This window comes from Euprymna scolopes, chromosome 2 (assembly GCF_053919585.1).
Source record: "Euprymna scolopes isolate OS-2025 chromosome 2, ASM5391958v1, whole genome shotgun sequence".
Classification (NCBI taxonomy): Eukaryota; Metazoa; Mollusca; class Cephalopoda; order Sepiida; family Sepiolidae; genus Euprymna; species Euprymna scolopes.
The window spans coordinates 116,479,199-116,495,817 of NC_136483.1; the positions used below are offsets into that span (position 1 = coordinate 116,479,199).

The following is a 16,619-nucleotide window of genomic DNA, read 5'->3' on the forward strand; positions in this document are numbered from 1 at the left end:
AGTCAAATGTCTCCAAGTTCCACTCTCTACAATCTTGCTTAATCACACTTACTTTCAAATGTTCATTGGCCGGCTAACCTTCCTGAGATTAAAGATATCCATGCTTCTGGAATGTTTTTTTCAAGAGGATGAACATGCTCATGATCTTGTCTTCTACATGTCTAATGATTCTTAGAGATTCTAATTATGATGCAATACCTCCTTATCGTACTAAAATTTTTGTCTTGGATTAAATTTTTTTAGTAGTTTGTTTTGAATTATTTATAATGGTTCCTAGGTATATTGCATTTCAAGTTTTATGACTGCTCTGTTTTTAACATCAATGGTGAACAAATCAAACGAGTTCCAAAGTTGGGCATAAGTTGTCTTCATCTAATGACGGCGAACCAGTAACTCCAGCTTTGATTTGCAATTATTTATGGCTATACATGTACTTAATTTTATACCATGTCAGATCTTACATTTGAAGTCACAGTTTTTATTAAAACTAAAAGATTTTTTAAATAACTAATAAAACAGACATGGGAAGAACAGTGAATGCTGTTTAATGATTTAAAATATTTTAAAAATAATTTACTAAATATATGATTTTCACCTATCGCAGATTAGATTAACTCCAATAAATGATGGAATACTTTATGAATATTCGTATTTGTTCAATTATAATTCCTAATCTCTTTTGTTTTTTTTCTAGATACTCCTTTCCTTTCGGGAGACCTGAAGGTGCTCTGAAAGCAACTTTATCTTTGTTAGAACGGGTAAGTGTTTCATTTTTATATTTTCCCAAACCTGACCAATAAAACAATTTTTAAGCAAAATCCAGCTTTATTCATTAACATTTTCTCATTCCAGGATGATACACTGATTCCAAAGCTTCAACAACTGAATGCCATTTTTTGTTGAATGATTTTGTCTTTGGCCTCAAAATACTTCACAGTTTCAAAAATCATTTCTTTTTTTTTTTCTCAGTTGCTGCTAAAGAATAGAGTAGAGTTCAAAGTAGTTTTGCCATCGTTGCAATTGACTTGTGACACAGTACAGTCTTGATGAAAGAGCACTTTGTTCTTCATTTGTTTTGGCAATTTTTTATTTCAAACAGAATTTTTCTCATCAGAAAGCAGCACACAAAATTCAAATTTTTCCATTGTTTTGACAGTTTGCAATAGTAGCTTCACTTATACAAATGTAATTTGTAAACTAATAATCAAATTTTGACATGTGCCATTTGAAGGCTTGTACTTTATAAAAATCGTATGGATTTTTCATTAGTGACATGATTTATATGTTGGGCCCAGGACTTATTAAATTATGCGTAATATTTGCATCTTGGTGTTTAGGAGGCGTCATTTTCCTTACAATTCTTTCTAAGCCTGTTAGATTGCATTATGCCTTGGTATTAAATAATCTATATAAAGTTGATGAGGCATAAAACAGGTGAACCCAACTAAAAACAAATAGATGATCTATATAATATTAAAACGTTTATAATCTTGTATGTGTTTTGGTTATTTGCACATTGAATGTTTAACATGGTGGAAGGAATGGAATGATAGTAACAGAAGCAATAAGACGAGAATAAGTGGATGACATAAATAAAGAAGAGAGAGAAAAGGAGAAATACTAACATTCATCTAACGGGTTAATGTATGATTAAACAAGGGGAATAACTCTATTTTTCTTTTAGCTAGGAACAAAATGTAGTATCTGTTCTGATGTTACATTTAGTTTCTTCTGTCCTCGGACAGTGAAAAAGAAGTCCTTCAAGATTGGGGCAATTTACATTTTTGTTTCAGTCCAGCATGCCCTATTTTGGGGAGCTGGATTTTCCTCACATTAGGCAAGTAACTACTAACAGGGGGAATAACTCTATAATACATATTCACATAAAAATCAAATCTAATATTCATTCATTTTAAACGTCACCAAACGATAATGATAATTTTATGTATTGACTTTCAATTCAGGGAAATTATTCTGGTATTTATTTCCTTTTAGTTAACAATTTTACGTATGTTTGTACCAGATTATTTGATTCTTTTTCTTGTGTCTTCAAAAGATAATTTTTTTTAATATTTGGATTATCGGGTATTTTCTTCGCATTCCCATGAAATATATTTATGTATTCTTATTTTATTTCCGTATTTTATTTTTGGATTTTTTTCCTTATTTCATTTTTTAGGTTCTGATGAAAGATATTGTTACACCAGTCACTCCTGAAGAAGTAAGGAAAGTTATCAAGAAGTGTTTGGAAAGTGCGGCCCTTGTCAACTACACTAAGATATCCGAATATGCAAAAATAGAAGGTTTGTATGGTATTTAAATTCATACACATACATATATATATATATATATATATATATATATATATATATATATATATATATATATATATATATATGTATCAGTGTTGGGACAATTAATCAGAATTGAGAATCAAAAAAATCGGAACATCTTTGGGTATCGGAATCAGAAAAATTTGGCCATTTTTCTGATGACAAAAACGATTCTTTTAATTACTTTTTTTTTTGGTTGTGTTTAAGATTTAATTTTCCATTGCTGGGCCTAATGAAAAAATGCTAAATATTTATTGATTTTAAACTACCAATAAAATTGAAATCTATATATCACCTTTCAAGTGTAATTTTATGTTTACTAAAATATATGTACATATTACATGATTTTTTACTGTAATCTCCAAAAAATTATTCGAAAACAACAACCCTACATTTAAATATTTAGAGACTTTAAAAGGATCAGAATCAGTCATTGCATCAGATTCAGGTATTAAAAACAAAATCGGTAATTGTATTGGAATCGGGAAAAATATTGGGATTGTCCCATCACTAATAGAAGCATACAAGATCCATAACCTGTGAAAATTGAAATTATCTTTATATCTCATCATGAACTTAAATGTTTTGTGAATGCCATCAAACATGTCCTGTCTGTTGTCATTTATGTCATCCACTACAATAAGGTCATTATCAGCTGATCCTTTCCATATCTTAAACGGCCTACTACATGGCTATGGGCCATCAACATCAAAGGCGAGACCTTTTTGTGTAACACAATTTCTCATCAAAATCTTGACAATGAGATTGCCAATTTTCTTCATCTGATTTGATGCAACCAGGATCATGTTGTTTCCATGTTTCATCATTGATCATGTCTAGCAGCCATACAACGGTAGAAGTTAGACGTGTGTGTTGCATCCCGCATCTCTTGCATATGATGGGATCCTTAAGTTTTGTAAAATTGTTGAGACCTACTTGAAGACTGTCCATCCGATAGATATATATTGCTTTATAATCATATCAGTTTTCGAACCGAAATCAGTTATATTAATAATAAATATCATAAAAAGCCTGATTTAATTAAAATGGCATACAGGTAAAGAGTACTAGGTCCATAACCTGTTAAATTTGAAATAAAAGACATCGTTAAAATAAATATAATAATAGCACAAACCAATTAACATTTCACAAGGGACATGCCGAATGTAATGCTTCCTATTTTATTCCGCCCTAATGAATCAGAAGAGATTGCAAATTACATTGTAATTATGTCTAAACGTATGCATTCATGAACTGAAAGTTTCATCTCTCTGTTGCAGGTATTAACGGTGTAAGACTCTAAGAAAGCAATCCCTGTCATAGGCGTGCATCAGAAGCATAGGTGCATAATTGGATTCCTGGCAAAAGTGCATTGAGAATGGTGGTGACTATAGAGTACAAAAAATCGATCATCTTAATATCACGTCTTTGTAACGCTTCAAATTTTTAGGTTTAAGAAAAAAAATAGGAGGCTCTACTTTTGGAATGACCTTCATATTATCGTTTTTGGCTTTGTTTCATGAATATAAATATATCTGCATGTTCCCACATAATACTGAATTAACTAATACATTGTTACAACTTTGAACCTGCATAGCCTTAAAGTGTTTTCATTTTGGCATTAAACTGCAAAAATATCCAAGTAATATTTTGTTTGTTTTTACAGCTCAAGAACGAGCAGCGGGTATGGATTCACATATCATGATGCCATGTTTGTTGTATTTTGTTTACTGTTGTTTGCTTTTTATTTTTGTTTTTGAATGCATATCATTATTGTCAGAGTCTGCACTCATTCCTCAGCAATGTTTATGTTTGTTACACATTCCCAGAATGAAATAGGAGGAAGAGAATAAAAAGAGAAAAAGATGGAGAGTAGGAAGAGGAAAGAAAACTGGCCTTGATGCTCAAATTTAAAGACATCAACATATTTCTCTTCATTGAATATTTTCTAAACGCAATGTTTTTGATTGATTTTTTGATCATTTATGACTGAAATTTTTTTATGAAAGAGATTAACAGTAAGTGATTTAAAAAAAATGAAATGCAGTTATAATGAATAAATAATTCTACATAACACAACACAAAGTGAAATAAGGGATAAGTAACTGACAAATTCTAACTGTTTTTAATTTCATTTGACTAGGATTCTTATATATATATATATATATATATATATATATATATAAGAACAAATAATTAATAAACATGTTAAAACACTTTAAAAAGAGTTAAAAACATCTTTAATTTTCAAAAAGGAAACATAAATTAAGTGGATTGTCCTTAATCCGCAGAGTTTCCAAAATAATTCTTTCCTTCTCATCAGAGGGTAGGAATTAGCAAAATGCGGAATTGGATTTTGTTTGCAAAGTATTTAATGAATCTACAAGTAAGCCATAGAGCTTACTTGGTAAAAGTTAAACAATAGTGAAGCAGAGAGAATGGGGGGGGGGAATTATTTCACGTGAATGGATGGTCGGGTGAAGAGTAGGCTAATGGTAAAATCCCAGAAAAGTTTGTTAACGTTCTGTATCCACAAGTAAAAATCCAAAAGAATCACATTATATATATATATATATATATATATATTAAACTAACCGTGACCCGTTGGGTCAGTATGTTAGCTATGGCATTCATGTATGAGCGTGACACTTGTGACGTAAAGAAAATAGTTTTTTTTTTGACATAACAGAAACATTTCTATGAAAGTATATTAAAATAAAAAATCACGGACGGATCACTCAAACATGAAAAAAAAATCCTCCCTATTCGTGTAATGTTACCTATTTTTCCAAATAATCGCTCAAAAATCGAAAATTAAACATGATTTTTCTACAAATCGAACGCTGACGAAAGTCATTTAGCAGCAAAAATGCAAATGAACCTACCAATGAGGAATATAAGAATGAAGAATGAAAAACCCATATTGGAATCCTTCAACCAAGTTATAGAAACTTAAAATCTAAAAAAAATAATTAATAAAATCTGAAGCAAAAAAATAAAACCTAAATAAATAAAATAAAATAAAACTAATATTGAAACAGATTAGTAAATGTGTCAACAAATTCACCGTTCTCACACAACTATTTTGTATCTAGAAATGTAAACAAAAAATAAAAAAAGAAGGAAGGAAGGAAAAGGGACGGATAGAGAGTATTAGTAGTAGTAGTAGTAGTAGTAGTAGTGGTCTTGGCTTTACTACAATTGTTCTTATGTTTGTCAACGGGTTAAAGTTGTTTAGTTGTAAGAAAATAACGACAGTATAGTTGTAATAAAGAATAGTTGCAAAACACCCCCCCACTCTTCCCATGTTAAGTAATAATTTCAAAATAATAACGTTAATATTTCAGTGTGCAGGTCAAAATCTGCAAAAGAAGCGATTTGTGTTTATTTGTTTACGTTGTTATGGGTTAATGTTTATGCACACATGCGCAACCGGATGTGGTAAACCGGAAAGTGAGTTACATAAACTTGGCCTTCGGGACAAGATCAAAGTGTAGTATCTGTTCCGGCAGATACTGCAAGCTATGACTAGCTATGACTAGCAAAGACCAGATGTGGGGGCAACCCCACATGCCTGACCATTAACCAGCTCCCATTTCCCACCTCTCGGGAGCTGGTCCCCTTTTTCCCTTCCCCCTCCCTTCACTCCTCACATTAAAAATCGGCCTTGTGCCTAATTTGCTCAGTGGGGGAGCAAATAAACACCATCTGTTCCGGCAGATGCTGCACTTAAGATGATTTGTACCAGTCAATGGAGGGGAAACCCTCTATACTGGGACAATTATTATTTTTGGTAACCAGAGTGCCCCCTTTTTGCCTACTTTTAGGGGAGCTGGTTTTTACCTCACATTAAAAACGGCCTTGTGCCTAATTTGCTCAGTGGGGGAGCAAATAAACACCATCTGTTCCGACAGATACTGCAAGCTATGACTAGCTATGACTAGCAAAGACCAGATGTGGGGGCAACCCCACATGCCTGACCTTTAACCAGCTCCCATTTCCCACCTCTCGGGAGCTGGTCCCCTTTTTCCCTTCCCCCTCCCTTCACTCCTCACATTAAAAATCGGCCTTGTGCCTAATTTGCTCGGTGGGGGAGCAAATAAATACCATCTGTTCCGACAGATACTGCAAGCTATGACTAGCTATGACTAGCTATGACTAGCAAAGACCAGATGTGGGGGCAACCCCACATGCCTGACCTTTAACCAGCTCCCATTTCCCACCTCTCGGGAGCTGGTCCCCTTTTTCCCTTCCCCCTCCCTTCACTCCTCACATTAAAAATCGGCCTTGTGCCTAATTTGCTCGGTGGGGGAGCAAATAAATACCATCTGTTCCGGCAGATACTGCAAGCAAAGACCATATGTGGGGGCGACCCCACATATAATACCTTGGTCAATGTAGGGGCTACCCTTCATACCAATTGTCACTATCCAGCTCCCCTACTCCCCGGGGAGTTGGTCCCCATTTCCCCTTCACTCCTCACATTAAAAATCGGCCTTGTGCCTAATTTGCTCGGTGGGGGAGCAAATAAATACCATCTGTTCCGGCAGATACTGCAAGCTATGACTAGCTATGACTAGCAAAGACCAGATGTGGGGGCAACCCCACATGCCTGACCATTAACCAGCTCCCATTTCCCACCTCTCGGGAGCTGGTCCCCTTTTTCCCTTCCCCCTCCCTTCACTCCTCACATTAAAAATCGGCCTTGTGCCTAATTTGCTCGGTGGGGGAGAAAATAAATACCATCTGTTCTTCAGATGCGGCACTTCCATTTCTTGTTCTCTTTCAGTGGGGGAGAAATCCTTCACGACTGAGACAATTTTTATTTTTGTACCTTTTCTCCACGTTAAAAAACGACCCTGGTGTATAACTCTGTCCCGTGGGGAAGCATTGTAAATAGGTACATCACTCGTTACAAGGTCATTTGAATTTTATAATTTTATATATATATATATATATATATATATATATATATATATATATATATATAAAATCATAATCTATAGTAATAAGTATTAAGATTGTACATCTAAAAATAAAAATAGATTTAAAGCTTTCAAAATTTATACTAGAATTGTTCACAAGAACTCATGGCATAACGGATAAAGTACTAGGGGGAATTTAGTTTTAAGTAACACTTTTCTGGAAGGTTCAATCCTCATTATGGGCGATACTCAGAATACTATTCCGAATTATTCAAGATTTCTGCTGGGTCATGGCTAAAGGAATGAGAGCATGTTACCCCATGAATTAAATAGGGCTCTGTTCAAAATTCTGTGCAGATTCCTTAGCCCGACAAAAAAGATTCCTGGGTTTAACAAGATACTGAAGAAGGCTAGAAGTTGTATTGACCGAAACATTGTGAAAATAACACTAAAGATGAGAACAGTAGTCTAAATAATTCAAATTATCAATCCTCATCTCAAAAATTTAGAAACATAAGGTGCTTTTTTTTTTCTCTTTTTAAAATTAAGTGGCACTTACTTTGCTAACATACTTCATGGAAAGAAATTCTCATGACAAAACTCTTATAAAGAACCACTTAAGACAGTTAAAGCAGGATTTACTACCTATTACTATCTTTCTCTCTATACATATTTTATAATAACTATTGTTTAGTTATTTTATTTCATTTATTTTTAATAGAATAATCCAAATTATTAATCCGCATCTAAAAATTCTGACTTTTTTTCTTGTTTTGATGTTGTTTTCATATTGTTCACGTTTTTTTTTTTGCATGGCATATCATACATTTTTCCATTTTGATGTATTACTTATTATATAAAGCAGAAATGTTTGTATGTCTGTCACACCGTGCAACAGTTGTCAGTAGTTGATCGCCGAGTAAAACCAATGAGCTAGAATCAGTAGTTTTTTTAGTCTGATTTTAAACTATTAAAAATTTGGGTTCTTTTCTATTATAATTAAAGAAAAACAACTGTTACTTTTTAGTTAGGGCAGTACAATAGAAAAAACAAAAAACAAAAAAATCTTAATCAGCAAAACAAGGTCTGGTAGTGTCAAATTAAAGAAAATAAACCTGTCAATTTAAAGTTCGCCACCTCTAAAATAAGCACCTTGTATAACATGTGGTCGTGTGTGTTTTTGAGGTAATGAAAATATTCATAGTTTAAAAATATTGTTAATATTTGAATAACAATTTAGAAATTTATGAAAGCCAAATAATGTTTTTTTGTTTTTTTTTTAAATAAATTATTTATTTACTTTAAAGACACATAAGCTTTTGGAATAAATATATCCTCAAATATAGCTATTTTTCTCTCCTTTTTTTAATAATCCTTCTATTTAGAGAGATCCTTCTCATGGATAGTAGTGTTTTATAGAGAAAATGGCTGTGTATTTTTGAGATAATGAAAATATTCACAGTTTGAAAACATTGTTGATATTTGAATAACAATATAGAAATTTGTTTGCACCAGATTAAAGATGAGAGTTGTTCGCTAATTAATGCAATCTTTAATCTTATGTTTCACAATCTGCAAAGACCTGTCACGTAACCAGTAGGAAATGCTAAGTAATAATCTGTTCTAAATGACAGTCTTCTGGAGTTTGAAAGTTTAATCTTTGGTACGGATGATACTAAGAATACAATTATGAATTACTTAAGACTCATGGCTGATTAAATGAGAGAAAGCTATCCTCGTAGATTAAATAAAGGATTCTGTTTGAAATTCCATACAAATTCTCAAGCTCGACATAAAAATTTGCGAGTTTGGAAGTTACATCGGCTGAAACGTTTTTGAGAATAACGTTTAAGATGTGTCGGAATAATCCAAATTTCTACTATCATATAAAAGGAACTTTTGCAATGATACTTGACTTTTTCATTTTAAATTTAAATTTAAGCCATTATCACTGCACAATCTAATGCCAGGCATATAAAATCCACAGTAGGTTCTTTGATACGACAGAGGTGCTTTTGAGATGAATGTTTCTGTTTAGAGCATAATTGAAGCATGATACTTGATTTTTGCATTTTAAACTTTAATTCAAGCTATTATATTATAAAAAATAATTTTATAAAATCAACAGTAGGTTCTCTACAGTGCAATGTAGACTATAATATAATATGGACTAAGTCATTGTGAGAGGCATGTGGCTTCCTCCAAGTGCATCACGATGGTTCTACAATTAGAGCAGGCAATCCATCAATTTGATTGAAAAAGGGGATATTTCATCGATTTCGATGACAATGAAAATATGGGAGTGTGAAACATTTGATCATTATGCAATCCTGGGCAACATCAGGGTATCCTGCTAGTAATCTATAATATAAATCCCACTTGTTTATTTAAATATATGTATGTTTTAATTTTCTTATCACTTTGTTTTTGCTGGAGATGGGGCATTTTACCAGATGCCAAAAATTCTCCCATTAGTTTAGTTACTCCAACCAAGAGATCTTTTTAAGATTCTAACCATTCCTTTAAGTGCTATTGTTTGTATTTGTCTTGCACTTGGTTCACCAGGTATATTCGCCAGATAGTTTTTGAAATTCTTTTTCATTAGCCTGGTTGCTCTTATGATAACTGGTATGATTGATACCTTCTTAAGATTCTAGTTTCTTTTCATGTCGTACATAAATCCTTGGTATTTTATTTTCCTCCTCTCAGCTCTGTTAAGGCCAGCATCATTAGGGACACTTACTTCAACTAGGGTTGCCACTTTCTCCTTCTTGTCCCATATCATTATATCAGGCTTAATAGCCCCATTTTCTAGGCACGTAGTTGTAGGAATTCTGTAGTCATAGTGGATGGTGTATGACTTATTTCCAACTGTTCTTTCTGGTATGTGTTTCCAATATTTGCTACTACATTGGATATTCAAGTTTTTATAGATTTTTCAGTGGAGATATTTACACACTTCATTTTGTCACATTGTATAGTAGCCGTCCTCCAACAGGACTTTACAACTGGATGACAGGTGGCTCACACTCTCTCCTTTTGTGTGGCAGAACCTACACTTGTTATTGCTGAGACCACTCATCTTTTTAAAAGCATTCGTCATCGAGCCCTGATCTTGAGCGGGCATTATCATTCTCTCCTGATCATAGTAAAGAGACCCTTTATGTATGTATGTTTGTATGTTTGTCCTAAAACTTTTGGCAGAGGCGACGGATTTTCACAAGATCGGTATCGTTTTGAAGCTTAAACCCTTTAGACGACAAATATCGAAAAATTGGCTAAAAACATTAATTCCTTCACCCTCAACTGGGCACTTCCTTACAAAGAAGGGTCGCTTTTCTCGCCAATATTTTCAAAAGTCATCTCCTCTTGTCAATTGACTAGCCTTAATTTAAACCTTTGCCACTTCTGGTTTGGTGATGGATGCAACGGCAAAGATGTCACTTTTTTTTTTTTTTCACATTCTTTTCCTTCTTTGCGGTACAGGTTCGAGCCTGCCTGCCTACTACCACTTTTTTTTTTGTTCAACGCACACCTCCAAACACGCAGGCAGCGCCGGGCACCCAGGCTAGTAATATTAATAAATCTCAATATTTTATTGATTAATCCTTGTGAAAATTGTCACCAAATTAATTCCTTCACCTTCAACTGGGCACTTTTTTACAAGGAGTGGTGGCTTTTCTCACCAATATTTTCAAAAGTCATCTCATCTTTTCGATTAGCTAGCCTTAATTTAAACCTTTGCCACTTTCGGTTTGGTGATGGATGCAAATAATATTAATAAATCTCAATATTTTATTGATTAATTGAAAATTGTCACCAAATTTGCATCTTTTCCTCATAAAAACAAACAAAATCAGCATTTCTCCAGCTTTTCTTTCATAGTGAGTGATGTTTGCAAGTTTATTATTCATTTAGAGATTAATCTGTTGGGTATCCTTCAAACAGTCGCGTACTTACATATTTGGCAGATCTGAAGAAGCTGAGGTTATTTTTCAAACCTACTTTATAACAAGGTACTGGACTCTAAAGATTAATTTAAAATTTTTGACATTTATAATTTAAATACAATTTTGGACATATAGTGCCAGCAGCTCATGTGTAAATAACGTAATCTAGAGGTTCGATTTTCACAAACTCTACAAATCAAATTAAGCACTATTTCGGCAATAACACGTTGAATATATATATATATATATATATATATATATATATATATATATATATATAAGTGACTGTGTGTGTGAAATGTCTATCCAAAGTTCTTTCTGAATATTTGTCTACAGACTTGAAATTTGATATATAGGGTATTTGGACCGCGGAAATATTTCAATTTGGTTGGGTAGTTAGACCGCAGAAATACTTTCAATTTGTTTGTAAAAATAGCTGTTAAAGGGGTCAAAGTAGAAAATAAAGAACAGTTAATCTTAGCAGGAGTCAAGAAACTTCTGAGCATGTGTACGTATACATTTTTTAGCTTGAACTTGCTTGATTGTTGGGCTTTTTATCCAAATAACTATGGATGGAGTGCTAAATGTTTTAGTTTCAGTTCCAGCTGATGGCACTAGAATCATTTTTTAAAACCTTTTGAATTCACTACTGGGTAATAATAATCGAGAATTAAAATATCATATTTAAGCATATTTTATGACCGGGCAACACCAGGCAGCCTGCTAGTTTATATATATATTATATTTCTCATGAGTTTGTATGTGGCTAAAGTGTTTTTACAAAATAAAAACTACTCAAAGTAACTGAGAAAATAAGATGAGAAAAACTTCAGGCTTGACCGTCATGCCAACGCTTTCTTGATGCAACAATGTTTTTTTCATTTTATTAAAAATTTATATATATATATATATATATATATATATATATATATATATATCTTAGTCTGTCTTTTCCATTTTTATCAGAAAGTACTGCACCGATCTAGCTGAAATTTTGTATTAACTTTGTATATGTATATTTGTGTTGTTATAAGATGCAGCAAACTAAGTATTGTAGTATCTGTTTGATACACAGTTAGAGATTAATAGGGATTGGTATTTAATGCAAAAATAGGTATAAATTTAATCATATTCAGTCATCAATTTGGCATAAACCATTACTTCTAAGTCAGTGGGCTATAACTTTTACCCGATTTTAATGGGAAAATAGTCTAGTATATGTGTGTGTGTGTGTTTTCGCATTTATCAGAAAAAGAATGTCTAAAAATAATCAATTATCTGTAAATTCTTAAAGATTACTGTCTACAATTTTATGATACTTCAAAAGTTTTGCATCAAAGAGTCAGATATTTTTTCATCAGCGAATGAATTGATTATTAAATTCACAATTTCTATGTATAGATGCATATCAACACATTATAAATGCATAAAACTAATCATAGTCAGTAGGAGGGAGGTGTGTCGGTTGGTCTGTTCGGCTTCAGTTTGAAATAGTGTTCTTATCGCTAAACATACAAATTGAATAGACGCATCTTATGAATCCTTCCTTTGGACTACTTCCCTGCAGGTTACAACATGGTTATCTTAAAATCCAATATCAACAGATTCCCATTATGAACTGCTCCTACAATCATGATCCTTCTAACCAATCATTCTTAATTCTCCCATAAGGTTATTCATCTCTCATTAACTTTTATCCTTGAGTGGCTTTTCACCTTAAATAAGTGGAGATCTATTAGTAAAAAAGAAAAAGAACATTAAAATGTTTTTGAAATGCATCCAAGTATCACTAGGTTTATTATGCTTACTTCTGATTTGGTATTTCTTTGGTCTGTCACACTTAAGATTGAAATTGCATTTTAATTGCTAAATGTGTAGGACAGATGGATGGTTATTCTTAAGAATAGATAGCCATTTTTTATCGATGAAGGAATTGATTATTGAATTCAGAACAGCTATGCACTGATGTTCATCGGCACTCACATCGTATGAATGTATGTGTTTATAAAACTAATCTCCTTCACTTAACTTTTTTTTTTATTCTTTGTAGAAATGCTTTGATGATCTCCAACAAACTTTAAACCATAATTATTGAATTTTATAAGCACACACTTTTCATTATTCTATTTAATTAATTATTGCAGAAAGGATGTAATTATCAAACAGAGCTAATTTGTTTTCTCAAGCCAAATTAATTGTTTTATTGAAAATGTTGATTCCCTTCTTTAGTTTATTTTTAATCATAGATTTTGTATTTGGGATAGATAATGAATTGAGAAATTGAAGCTATTACTTACGTCTATATCTATCTATCTATCTATCTATCTATCTTATATATATATATATATATATATATATATATATATATATATATATATATATTAGTGGCCTGTCGAGGCCACAGGGGAGACAACCAAGCAAAAAAAACCTTAAGCAAAATTCATCCCAATGCAGCAAAACTAAAGCTTGCTTGCCATGAAATGTAAGCAAATTTGGGCATAATTTATTGTTTTGAAAATATAAGTTCTTTTTTACTTATTGTCATAAAATTTTAACCATAGAATAGTATCATAATCTTCAAAAAGCTTGCAAATTTTCATGTAGTTTCGTCCCATAGAACCAAAGATATGAGCATTTCAATATTGAATTTGGCTACAAGTATAGATACATCCATATATAGATATACCACTTTTTGAGGCAATTTTATAAGTTCTAAATCTTGGCAACTACTGATCAGAATTTAACAAATGAAGGCCTATTGGAAAGCTAATAATCTGAATTGTATAGTGGGCTATGTGACATTTGCCCTTAAGGTCGCACATTACTGTTTCAAGAAGTGGGGAATCATTTTTCTATATTAATTGGAACGTAAACTGAGCACCTACTTTATGGCCATTTATGTTAACTTAATATAGAAAAGTGATCCCTCACTTTTTAAAACTATAATTTCTTCATATCTTGGAAACTACTCGTTTCCTGGGATTTTTACTGTTATTTTCGTTTTCGGCACCCTCAAAAACCTATAATAGTGGTAATTTAAAAAAAAATTTTTGTGGGTGGAACATGCTGCACCTTTACCAATACTTCAATCATAGTCGTTTGTTTTTCTAGTTTTGCATATGAATTGCAAAATATCTGATATTTCCCCCAAAACCTTTGGCCTTGATGGAGGAGAGACTAAAACTTACTGTTATGGTTTCAAATGATCTGAAATAGTATCAAGGAGAAACTTGATTCCAAATATTTCTCATATGTTATATCTCCACTCTTTGGTTTTCATATGTAAAGTAAATTTCACGGTGTATAAGGCTTATTTGATCCTGGAGATATTCATAATCATACCGTATTTCCAAAAGAGGAGAGATATAACATATGAGAAATATTTGGAATCAAGTCTCCCCTTGCTGCTATTTCAGATCATTTGAAACTATAGCAGCAAGTTTTAGTCTCTCCTCCATCAAGGCCAGAGTTTTTGGGGAGATACATATAAGTATAATTTGTAAACAGTTTAAATGCCACAAGTATATTTAAATCACATTTATATCATTTTATTTGATATATGGTACGTCTTACACGTGTTTCGTTGAATGGTGTAGGTAGACCAGACAGCTTATCAGGGACTCACATAAATTCATAAAAGAATTTAAAAAAATGTTTTTGAAAAGGACCAAAGGTGGCAGAGGAAATAAAATTCTTTTAAAGTTATAGAGTAAAAATAAAACAACCTTACTAATTGTAGGTTAATTAAAAATTGTTCCAGAAAGAAATCACTCCCCCCAAAAAACGATAGTAACCACAAGGGAAAAATTGTTAACTTTTTTTTAATACCATATATGTATGTATGTATGTATGTATGTATGGCATAATCACGCTGACACACTGGTTTTCGTCAGATCACCAGTTAAGCAACATTGAGCCTGGCTAGTACCAGATGGGTAAGCAGTTGGGAATTCTAGGTGCTGTAAGTGCTTTCCACTTATCTTGGCATTGTTTCCAGTCGTCCTGAACCTCCACTTGCCACTGATATTCAACAATGTTGACTCAGGAGAGGTGTGGTTAGAGATTGTTCAACTCTTGCCACAAAAAAAAAAAAATTCACACGCAGGCACTCTTACCATGGGTATTTATAGTCATCATGGAGACATATGGATCTGTGAGGTGTATGATCAGGCTCTGTTGTCCAGGGAAGGTCTTGTTAATCATGTGAAAGTGCACAATAATTAAACATCCAGTGTAGCAGCAAGTCCTGGGAACATCAACCTGAAAGAACAGTTGGAAATGACTTATATACCATACATTATGACCATGTAATCCCTACAGCCACCTACCTTGAAAATACTGCTGTGAAACCTGTCATAGTTATATGGAATAAGTCAGAAAGAGTGGCAACCTTAGTTGAAGTGAGTGTTCCTAATGATGGAGGTCTGAACAGAGCTGAAAGAGAGAAACAGACCAAATATAAAGGTTTCATGTATGATATGAAAAGAAAAGGAGATATCAATCATACCAGTTATTATACGTGCCACAGGGCTTATGAAGAAGAAGCTGAAGTCCTACCTAACTAATATTCCTGGTGAACCAAGTGCAAAAGTGATCCAGACAATTGCACTTAAGGGAACAGCGAGGATACTAAAAAGAGCTCTCGGTTGGTTTCAATAAAAAGCAGGGCAATGTTGGCAGCTGGTTTGGCTGCCCCATACCCAGCGTTACAATCATCAAAGGAAGAAAATTAAAAATAAAAGTCCCATTGCTGTTGGTTTTATCCAAACCAATGATTACCATCGATGCCATGTCTGCTTGAGGGTATGCAATTCGCTAGACTAAAAAGTCATCATCGGACACATGGACGCTCAGTGACCGGGGAAATGGCACTCATCTGACAAGAAGTCGCAATCATCATGTATGTATGTAAAAAATATCCGTGTGTCCACATGTCAGTTTTCAGCAGTTGATATTCTAACAAAAACTAATAACATGTTTGTGAGCTGCAGGATACTGAGATGTTTTAGCCTGGATTTTGCACATTTTGACGATTATGAGAAGTTATAAAAGTGACGATTCCCCCCTCTTTGAAAGTTCATATATTTCCAATTATTCATGATTCCATTCATCTACAATGTGAAATCTGATCCAACCTGACACATTAGGTCAGAGGATTTACTGAGTAAAAACACTACATTTAACCAGCAGAGGTTATCTTTATGATGAATCTGTTATACTGGTATGCTCAAATACCACTGTGGAAGCATAGATGCCTTAAATCGAAGGAACGTTGTTAAGCCAAGAGAAAACTTGGAAGCAAATGATTAAAAAAGACTACACAGGGTAAAATCTGGAGAAAGTTGTCCCACTGAATTGTGAGGACTGGAGAGTGAGCTCAATATGAGAAAACATTTGAGCCCCGAACAAAG

At 33.1% G+C, this 16,619-nt stretch overlaps 1 protein-coding gene across 19 annotated transcripts in view; it reads left to right on the forward strand.

Annotated features, from left to right (window-relative positions):
- The window catches only part of LOC145294584 (calcium-dependent secretion activator 1-like), a 649,478-nt gene that overhangs the window by 399,750 nt on the left and 233,109 nt on the right, over positions 1 to 16,619 (forward strand). For 11 of the 19 annotated variants that reach the window (XM_080141411.1, XM_080141392.1, XM_080141393.1 and 8 more), the window contains exons 14-16: positions 695 to 758; positions 2,180 to 2,303; positions 4,000 to 4,017. In XM_080141411.1, coding sequence (XP_079997537.1) covers positions 695 to 758; positions 2,180 to 2,303; positions 4,000 to 4,017 — 206 coding nt within the window. The remainder of the gene's footprint in view (positions 1 to 694; positions 759 to 2,179; positions 2,304 to 3,999; positions 4,018 to 16,619) is intronic. The other 8 variants (XM_080141394.1, XM_080141406.1, XM_080141400.1 and 5 more) reach the window with 1 other exon arrangement.